Raw genomic sequence first — 10,941 nt, 5'->3', positions numbered from 1 at the left:
TAGGAATGCTTTAATTCTCATCATCTCTCCCCCATATATATATTTCTTACCATTTTCCTGGTCTCTACAACATTATTTTAATGTCTTTTTTGAAAGGAAGAAAAAACCCTTTTGACTGCCTTCATCTGATTTTCTCAACTCACACCCCCTTGGCTATGGTAACCACAAATCTGATCTTTTTCTCTGAGGTTATGTGTTTGTTTTTAAAGTATAATTTAATCTGTGTCTTAAAAATTAACACCAGAGGTGGTCTGAAACAAAATAAGGTGAGGAAAAGGACTATTTATCTCATTTATACTAGTCACAGAGCAGCCTTTTTTTTTTTATTCTTATGGGGAGGAGGTCAAAACACTTTCTTAGATGCTGCAAAGAGCCTCAGGTGCCGTAGGATTTCTCTCCTTAATGTACGGGGCACTGCTCTAAGGGTGGAGACTAGGTCTCTACTCCTTCGCAGGCCTACAGGCAATCCCTCTCCTAGAGTTTGCATTTGGGGGCCTCAACATGCAGACCCCTGAGTGTTAAGGAACCTGTATTCAGAGCTTCTCTTGGCTGGGCTGAGGGTGGACTCTAGAGGTTTCCATTTGTTATATTAATACAAAAGCCTTCTATCATTCACTCTGTTCAAATTCTCAGCCTGTACTTTGCAAACTTTATTTTATTTGATCTCGGCAATGTCTTGTGTGACCACAACTAACGGTGTCTCCATTTTTTAAAAGATGAAATGAAAATCTGATGTCATTTAAATTCAGGAGCCCCAGATTTTTGTCAGAGTGGAGCCTTCTGCTGCTCCCAGGCCCTCCTCTTCATCAGCTCTGAGCACTGGCCCTCAGCTGCACTGAGCACGTGCTGCTTCCTTCATCCTAATCCTGCCTCTAAAGTCTGTCCTCCCTGCTCCCTGGAGGGCAGTCACCATCCCTGCCTCACTTTCCTGGAATCCACATTGCCAAGCGCATTGTCACATATATACGCAGTCAGAACATTTCTGGTGACGGAATGAAGAGAACTGCATGAATTCACCCTTGCTGTTCATTTTTATGTCACCATTATCTGTAAACTTTCAGAAAATGTGAGCTATGGTCCTGTAAGGAAATGTGGAAGAATTTAAATCTGATGTATGAGTCCCTTTAGAGGAGAATGCAGAGAGGTGAGGCTAGTTGTATTTTGGTGCAATTTAAGAAGTGGCAAAACAGAGTACAGGGTCAAACCTCTAAGTATTCGTATTAGAACTGAAAAAGAGATATATTGAGACTCAGGTTTTTATTTCAACCTTGGGTCTCATTTAGATGAATACATCCTATTGGATTGATACTCTTTCATGTTCCAGGAATGTGTTTAATTTCCAGTGTAATAAAAGAATTGAAGTTGTGACATTCTATGTTGCCCATAAATGGCTTATTTAAGAATCTCCTTTGCAGGCAGGTACCCACAGCAGCTGGATACAGGCTCCCACAGCCAGACACCTGCATCACCAGGCTCACCGGGGCCTGCCACCCTCCTCACTGAGGACACCCAGGATGATGTTCTCCAGCCCTGTCTGCACCCTTAGCTGTCACCTGGCCCAGAACCACACGCTGCCAAAGCAGGAGACCCTCACAGTCCTGCTCCTAACAGGGAGAATCTTCTTTGTTTTCCTGCCTGAAGGACAAGGAGGTTTTCAGGTTCCATCAGCACCAGCTGGCTGACAGCCAGTTCCCAAACGCTCAGGCCGCCTCATTCTCCATGAGATGATACAGCACTTCTCCATCGTCTTCAGCACAAAGAGCTGAAATTCCTCAGTGGGCTTGATCAACAGTGGGCAGATCTGGAGACTAGTTTGGTGCAGGAGATGGAGAGGAAAAGACCCTGCTGGGCAATGAGGACTCCAGCCTGACTTTGAAGAACTTCCAAAGGACCAGGCTCGATCTGAAAAGAAAGTCCACAGCTGCTGTGCCCAGGACAATATGAGAGTGGAAGTTAAGGCGTGAAAATCAGAGTGTGCTTTCCCTGTATGTTCAATCTCAGAGAACCCAGGAGTGGGAAAAGGAGACCTGGACCCAATCTTCTACAATGGAGTCTTCTCTGCTTAGAGGTAGCCTCTAGTGCGTCCATATTCACTCAGTTCAATGACTTTTCTTCTGATTCAGTTGTAAATGCATCGAGTCTTCTCAGGACATTGTTCTTCAACAGTAAGTGGAACAATACTTTTGAATGGGGAGAAAATTTATTTTTAATTTGTAATAATTAGAATTTATTTCTCTATGATGATTGTTATATTTACCAAATTTATTCTTCATATTATGATATGGTCAGCTTTGTGTCTTGTTTTCCTTTGCTTTGGGGGTGCAAAAGGTGTATTTTAAGTGTTAGGTTTAACTCATACTCTTAAGGAGAATCAGAGTGTCCTTAAACCTTTAATCTGCCTTAAAATCCAACAGGAACATAAATCGTTTTATTCATTTCATTGGTTCTTAAAATATTTTGAAGTATCTCTGCTTTCAGGATTTTACTTGTGTTTTTTAATATATTGGTAGATAAAACAAAGATATTACTTTCTTAATGGAGCACTCTGTCAGAGAAGACAGGCCTTAAAGAGTAAAAAATTCGCTTGAAACCCTTTCTAGGTTATGAGGGAGATGCACAAGGCATTATGACAGGTTATAGCAGATGGAGCTATTCTCTTTTACTTGTTCTTTCTTGGAGAAAGCATGTCTAATGGTTGCTGATTCAGTTTCAGCAGTTGCATGGTCAAAAAACTGTGAAATACATTATAGAATCATGGAATTTAAACTTCAACAAAGAAGTGTGACTATCCCTTGTATTGTTGGCACTGTGGTGGGTGCCAGGTGCAATGAAAATAGTAGACACATTGCCCGCTGTCACAGAGCTTGCAGTCTGGTGGGGATATGGGTAACTAGGTGTTCAATGAAAGGAATGCTAATGCTGTGACAGGGAAAGTACAGGTTCTTGAGAGTATGTGGGCTTGCATGGATCAGGGAAAGCATCTGCAAGAGCAGTTGGTAAGCTGGCATCCCAGGGGTCTGCAGGAGTTTGCCAGGTAATTACATGCTGGTCAAGTTTGGCCATGTGTGGAGATTATCTAGGATAGCAGGTAAATATGAGGGTTTGGAGCTAATGACATTTGTTTGGAGATGTGACCCTGGGTAAAGACATGCATATGGAAGTCAACAGTCATAGAGAGGACGTTTGGAACTATTTGGGAGATTCAGACTATATGTGCAGAGAGGATGAAGTGTGGGACTAGCATAGATCGTTGAGGAACACCAATTCCCTAAGATGAGAGTGTGGAGTCAACAAAGGAAGGAGAGAAGGAGGGGCAGAAAAGCAGAGGACGGGGGTGACAGGGAGACCAGAGGAGCGTCAGAGTTTAAAATGGCGGGTATAATAACAAGTATCTGATGCTTCGGACATGTCAGCCAAGGCTGCTTCACGTTGATCTCTAACCTCAGTAAGATGTAGCTTATTGGCAATATCTTATGACCTAGTAAGTATGTTAAGAAATTAATCTCAATTTTCAAGATATTTTTTTCCTCTCATATGTTTTAAGCAAGGGTCTTAGAAGACCCTTAAGGCTTCATCGATAAAGCATTCAGCTTTATATATATAATCAGGGTTTTTCCTTGGAGAGTTTTATTCACTACTTCGAAATGTCATCTTATATGGATAAATTGCATAAAAATTTGTAATCTGCATCAAAATGCTTTTAATTTCAGCATGATGTAAATTTAAATTTAATATATTACTTTCTACTTAATATTGATAAATATCTTCTGTGCCAATGCACTGACTGCATTTTGTTTTGATGCCCACTAGAGATCCATGGGTATTTGCAATCTAGTGTTTGGTACATCTGTGAGAATATTGCATTTGCTCGTAGAATTTAAAAATGTGTTTGTATGCTTTGCACAATACTTAAAAAGATGATCCTATTTTAATTCACAGAGGTAGAATTTTTGCATAACAAAATTATGAGCTCAGTAAGGCACAAATATGGCATTATATCAATATCTTCTGGGGACTTCCCTGGCGGTCCAGTGGTTAAGACTTCTCCTTCCAATGCAGGGGGCGTGAGTTCGATCCCTCGTTGGGGAGCTAAGATCCCACATGCCTCAGGGCCACAAAACCCAAACATAAAAAAAAAACAAGCAATGTTGTAACAAATTCAAGGAAGCCTTTAAAAATTGTCCACATCAAAAAAAATCTTAAAAAAATATGTATCTTTTGAGTGGACATGAAATAATGGCTTTTACTCCTTTGTGCATACCTGTCACTATAACAACTATCATTGCTATGTTTAATATGTCCCTGGTGCTTAAAATAATCTGCTCACTTAAGATAAGTTTATGACTTGTTATATTCTCATGATATAGAGCATATAACATGCGATGGTATGTTGAATGGAATATAGTAGTCTCATTATCCCTATTCTAAAGCTGAGAAAACTGTACTGTAGGAAAAAGAAAACAATTGCCCTAATCATGCATGAAGCCGAAGGAAGACTAAGGAGATGCCGAGCTAACGAATTTACTGGTCACCTGAGAAGACAAGAGTAACCCACAAGAGAAGATGCAGCAAGACTGTCATTTTCAAACACTTTTACTGACACAACTATGTTCAGCTTATTACACTTATCGCTTTTATTAACAACTCTGAGGACCAATGATGTCCCTAACAGTGTGCAGGTTACTGGGTGGGAATAAGAAGTGTAGCTGGAGAGTGAGCTGAGTGCTACGGTACCTGATGTAGATGGAGATCTCTTTCCTAAGCCTGATAAGACTATGCAGTTCCACTCCCAGGTTTGCTACGACCCTATACTGCTCTGCCTCCCCTTTGGCCTCCTCTTGTCCCTGCTTGCTCAACCACAAACATGGCCAGGAGTTCTGCATCCCTGCTGCTACAGAGCCTGTCCCATGAGAAAGGAAAGGCGAAAAGTCCTCAGCTGTACACTTTCATTAAGGCTAAATTGAGAACTGGGGAGCTGAGCTGCTTTGCCCAGCCTTCATCAGGACGCAAGAAGGCCTTGGAGTTAGATGAAAGTTATTCTCCATCAAAATATTTGGGGTCCTCTGGTTTGTTCCATTTCCTTCTGAACTTGAGACCTCAGGAATGCCAAATTCCAGTGCTGTTTTGGGGAATATGTGAAGTTTCTTGTCTCTGTTCCTAGAGGCTGATTGGGACATTTGGGAATCTATGTGCCTGTGTAACCCGAAACATTCCAACCCACGGCTGTTTACAGATCAGTATCATGATGGAGAAGGGGAAGGACTGGGAAGTCCAGTTCCTGAGACTCGTTCTTTAATGGATTTTCTCAATTTGTAAAGCCCCTCAGCATTTGTCAAATTCCTATGCTTTTGTATTTGCTTTGTGAAGGGCTGTATTCATCATGACACAAATGAAGGTGGCTGAGATGGTAGAGGGTGTGCAAGGCCACTGTCAGACTCTCTCCCTAACCTTCCTCTGCCTCAAACACTCAAAGTCAGCTCTCAGTCAGAACTGGAGAACCTGTTCCTTTCCCTAAACCCAGTTCCTGGACTACTGCCTCCTTCCCCGAAATGCAGCGGAGACAAAAGAAAACACTCCTTTTTAGAAGAAACGATTTACTTGTGAAGAATGAACTTTGCTGTTTTTGAGAGAGACCATTTTGTTTTCAGAAGATGCCTTACCCCAAGGCTTCCTTCCATAATCTGTTCCCAGTGGGACTCCCTCGTGTCAACCTCTTGCTGGACTAGGACCCTGGAATTCCACAGGACCAGCTAGCAAGAGGGATGCCTGAGATGACAGAAGATATGAATCACCTTTCTGAAGAGAGGGTGGGGCTGGTGTCACATGAGTGCCTTTCAGGTGAGCTCTGCAAACCAAAAATAGGAGCCTGGGTGTGTCTAGGGAGAGTGGAAGCAAAGAGAGAGTGGAGCATGCTGAGCAGACTGTTCTACTGGGAAGAGATTCTTTCAAGATTAATGCCCAGGAACTAGAACTATTCGAGGTCAGAGGTTCAATGACACTAATAGTAAGGTCCATGTCTGTAGAGCGGTGTCATTTCAAAGCTCTTTCACACACATTGCCCCAGGCAATCATCACAACAATCCTGGGACTCTCCCAGACACAGACTATGAAACTTAGGGAGGTTAAGTTGTCTGAGTCATTACCCAAAATTTTGCCCCCAAAACAGTCATTGTTCCACCACGTCTCACACTGTCACTTGATGGGTAAGCGCCATGGCCCAGCTTTCACATGGACGAGCAGAGCCTGGGTTAGAAGTGTCCCAGGTCCTGACTTCTTTGCTTTCTAGCTCTGAGTCTCTCCTCTGGGGGGCCATTATTTTCTGAGAGTACAGGCTCTAGGAGGTGACATTGCCAGCAATTATAGACCTGGGACTGTATGGAGAAGAGAACTAAGATCAAACCCGGGAGAGCCCAGGATTGGAGAGCAGAACCTTACCTTTCATAGCTCCTGCTTTTTTCTTCCTGCTTCTGCGTTGCTGCTGAAAGCCCCCAAAATGAAAGAGTTCACGAGCTATTTTGTGCCTTTCTCATACTAAAGAAGCAACAAACATTATTAATGAAAAATGTGACTTTTTACATTATTTGAGGTCTCTGTTAGTTCCATATTATTCATTTTTAAAGTAGATCCAAGTATTTTCTACTGATCCTTCTTTCTCAAAGAATTTTTACTAATTCCCAGAATATCTTCCAGAAGTAGAATACACAAGGACTTCCCTGGTGGCAGAGTGGTTAAGAATCCGCCTGCCAATGCAGGGGACACGAGTTCAAGCCGTGGTCCGGGAAGATCCCACATGCCGCGGAGCAACTAAGCCAGTGTGCCACAACTACTGAAGCCCGCGCGCCTAGAGTCCATGCTTCGTGACAAGAGAAGCCACCGCAATGAGAAGCCTGAGCACCGCAAGGAAGAGTAGCCCCCACTTGCCACAACAAAGACCCAATGCAGCCAAAAATAAAATGTAAATAAATAAATAAATTTATTGTTTTGAAAAAAAAGAAGTGTAATACACAGAAATTGCAAGTATCTTCAACATACAGCACAGGGAAACTTCACACACTGAATACATTGTGAAACTAGCACCCAAGTTAAACGTAATACATTTTGCCCAGGACCTAGCATGTTTCTTATGTTGCTTTCCAGTTGCTACCTCAGAGCAGCTCTCCTTCTCCTCCCCGATGGTAGCCACTCTGTGACTCTAACAGTCCTGATTATTTCTGACAGACAGACTTTTATGCCTCTTGTGTATATTTACTCACTGTATCCTGAGAATAATCCTATGAAAAAATACTACTATTGTCCCCATATTAAAGATGAGGAAACTAGGGAGCTTAGCGATTGTGTTATTTGTCAAGGTCACACTGCTATTAATAGCAGAGCTGGGATCCAGTGCCATGAAGCCTGGCTCCTTCTCATAGAGGTTTTGAAAATCCTAGAACTCTCCTTTCACTTGTGCTCTCTTCCTGTGGCTTTCACTCTAACAGAAACCTTGAAGCTGGAAACCTGCACAGAACCAGAGCAGCTGTGTAGCTGGTCAGTGAGGTGGAGGGTCTGAAGTTATGTGTAAGGGATGAATGGTTCAGTAAAGCAGGACCGGGGAGAAGGTGAGAGGAAGGTGCCAGGATTGGCCAGTCAACACCATATGTCACCAGCTTCCCTCGAGGAGATGACTCCTTCCCACAGGTATTTGCACCGACCACTCTTTCCTGGTGGTATAAATCAGTTACACCTATGACATCAGGACTAACCATTCTCCATAATTTTCAGGACTTCCCTCAATTCCATGGAATTCCACCTTTTGACAAGCATTTCCTGAAATGAAAGTGGTAGGACTGTTCCAAAGGACAAAATGGACCAATACTAGTCTGAAATAAATTTACACTGAAAAAGATAAGAATGTAGGTTTCAGAACTTAAAAAACTCAAGAAGTTTTCTCTCATAAGAATTTAATAAATAAAACAAAATGCAAATTTAATGAAATGGAAAGGTGAATATTTTCTAAATTTTAATACAATGTAAGTATAAATATATTGATATGAAAATATAAAAATAAGATACATAAATAAATAAATAAACAAATAAACAGAATAAATAAATAACAGGGTAGTCATTGCTTAGGGACTGATCCCCTGAAGCTGAATAATTTTAACATATACTTGCTTATCACTACTGACAAAGTAGTAGCTGAATTAATACAATAAATTCTGTGATTAAAGTTGAAATAAGAGCCTTCTGAAATGACTAAAGACATGTGTGCAAGGGTGATAGGGCATCTTAGTCAATGAGAATCATTTCAAGGTGACCCCAGGTCTCCATGCATAATTCTTATCCTTTCTTGCAAGTTGGTTGATGAAGACAAGGATCTCATGATTTCCACTCTGACAATTTCCCAGGCACAGTCACTGTATTTCTTCTCTTTCAGGTAGAGGTGGATTCCCTGGAAGTACCTCTTCACGGCCAGTGTAGGGCCCGTCACTCCCAGGGCAGTTTCTTCATCTCCCATCGCCTGCACCAAGCAGGCGTCCAGGTCCTCCAGCTGCTGATGGAGTCCAGTGCGGAGTTTGTCCAGGAGGGAGGTGTCCCAGGCGGCAGGGGAGCGCTCTGTGTGGAAGAGGCGGAAGACCTGCTGGAGCATCTCGTGGAGGACAGAGGTGGCCTGGGCCTTCGGGAGCTGGCTGCCATCCACCATGTCCTGGGGGAAACCGAAGTCTTTTCTGTCCTTCAGACAGAAGCGAGGGGAGATTCTCCGCACCTGGCCCAGAAGCATGAAGTTCTTCCTGCTAATCCTCACGTGGTTCTGAGACAGGTCGCAGCCCAGAGATCCACCAGGGCCGTAGCTGAACACCACCAGGGCAGTCAGTAGAGAGAGCACGAAGGCCATGGGGCAAATGAGGCTGCTGCTGGCCTGGCTGAGACGGGCGTCCGGGGGAACCTTGGGGGTAGGTTCTGTGATGACATTCTTTCTAAGCAAGGCCATTAAATAGGGAACACAGTAATTTTCATTTTCTAAACATTTCTATACACTTTTACTTCCTTTTTTTGATTTTCACTTATATCTTCTCAGTATGGTCTATGAAGATGTCATCATTCTAAACTATTAATTTTGCAAGAAGTTTAATTTTCCCAGTAATTTCAGATGTGCCCATCCAAATGGATATTTATTAATGAAATGAGAAAAGTTTTCGTCTTAAAGTCAGAAGTGATGTAGGTTTGTAAATACGCACATTCTATATCTCTTTCATGCATAAATGTTGGTCTTCTCTGTTCCAGGAAGAAATTTTTAGCCCTGATCTTAGGTTCCATTTTTACCTCTTAGTTTACCTAGGAAGGCAGGCTCTCTCAGCCGTATGCTTTCTGTATTTGCTTAGGGATTTACCAGATCACTCTGGCATAAGCTGTTTGAAACAAAAGATGGGTTTTGTTTAGTGTTTGATTTAGAGAAGAGGCTGATTATTATGAGTCCATGAGCTTCTCCCATGTTTCCTTTCCTTCTAGAACATGTTCCTTCACATCCATGTGGTCATGCTTCAGGGGACCACGAGGTGAGGACTATTATAGATATTGTCCTTTCTTTCCACCATTTTCTTACTGGAGACCTATAGTCCTCCACAGGCTGGGCCAGTACCCCCACCAGGAATCCTGGTTCTTTTCAGGAGAATACGGGTGTGGAGATCCTAATTCCAAGACAATTGTATTTCCCCAGCAGCACCTCAGTCACAAGGGAGAGATCACATCTAGTTACACCCTCTCCTCTAGAGTGACAGAGTCCCCTTCCTAACCTGGACTCCCACCCTGAGGGCAGGCTCACCACATCCCGAGGACTTTACAATCTCCTATCTGTGGAGGGGCTTGTTTATTTGTTGGGAAAATAATTCATCTTCCAGGACCCTCACCCTTGCCCCTGGAGTGTTTGTGTGAAGGACCCTAGTCCTCAGTGGTGACCTCCTCCCCTCCTGACCCATGTCCTCAGGTATCAGAAGTGTCAGCCGCCCTCAGATGCTGAGAGCAAAAGTGTGTTTTCTCTAAGGTGGTGGAGGAGTTACCCAATTCTAATCATTTTACCCTGAGTAGACACATAATTTTTATTTTGCCAAATACAAATTTTATTATTCAACTCTTTTACTAAAACTAGTCAACACTTGTTATGCTCAAAGTTTCTGAGCTGGGGGCAGAGAATTCAGCGACGGTGTTGTCTCTCGTTAAAGCTTATGTCACAGAAACCAGTGAGGTTCAGTTGTCCATTCAGTCAGTTGATGCCAGTGGGCTTCTCCCTTCCTCTGTCTCTGTCTCCCTCTGAGAATGCAGGGCAGCGAGGCCCAGGATTAGGTCAGAGAGAAATCGCCTTCTTTCCTTTACTTGTGTGTAATTTTTCATTTAAAGTTTTTGTAACTTATATTCACTTAGTGATTTATTGGACAAGATTTGCCTCGCTGCTCCTGCATTAGTTCTAATTCATGATGAGGTAAGAACAATAAAGGGAGGTAAAGAAAGGCAAAGGGGCTCCAGTCTCTATCATTTTCAAACTTTAGATTGTTTGTTTATCACTGCAACTGTCCTAGAAAGTAAAAGTCGACAGCTGTCTTGTGGGCATAAAGAAAACAAATGTGAGTCTGAATGTCATGAATGTGAAAGAAGGGAAGTGATTTCCCCCGACACAATGCCGGATTCTAATTTAGCTAACTTGAGTGCAGCACAGTTGGAGAGGAGGCTACGTCAGAGGAGAAGGATGAGGCCAATGTGAAAAACAGAAAGACAGGAACATGGTTGCTTCTGCCAGAAGCTCAGAAAAGACCAAGTCCTGGGTCAGTTGACGGCCTGCAGCTTCGCAAGACCAGCTCCCTCATTTTTCTTTCATTTAATCCATGAAAGATCAGTTTTGAGGAGAGAAGGAAGAAGTCACACCCACCAGCTCACAAGTGACTGGCAACCAGAACCCCAATTGCTAGA

At 42.8% G+C, this 10,941-nt stretch overlaps 1 protein-coding gene across 1 annotated transcript; it reads right to left on the bottom strand.

Moving 5' to 3' along the window:
* Positions 1–7,701: 7,701 nt before the first annotated feature.
* On the bottom strand, positions 7,702–10,480 carry LOC307189659 (interferon omega-1-like). Its single transcript, XM_079927953.1, has one exon. The coding sequence runs from the start codon at positions 8,969–8,971 to the stop codon at positions 8,288–8,290; it is 684 nt and encodes a 227-aa protein (XP_079784079.1). The 5' UTR covers positions 8,972–10,480; the 3' UTR covers positions 7,702–8,287.
* Between the last annotated feature and the right edge of the window lie 461 nt (positions 10,481–10,941).

Source organism: Stenella coeruleoalba (genome assembly GCF_951394435.1).
Source record: "Stenella coeruleoalba genome assembly, chromosome: 7".
NCBI classification, from domain to species: Eukaryota; Metazoa; Chordata; class Mammalia; order Artiodactyla; family Delphinidae; genus Stenella; species Stenella coeruleoalba.
Note: the sequence above shows the minus strand (reverse complement) of the source record. Positions and strands in the feature narration are given on the sequence as shown.

Coding starts and splice junctions, on each gene's coding strand:
- LOC307189659 (XM_079927953.1), bottom strand. CDS start 8,971: ATGGCCTTGCTTAGAAAGAATGTCATCACAGAACCTACCCCCAAGGTT.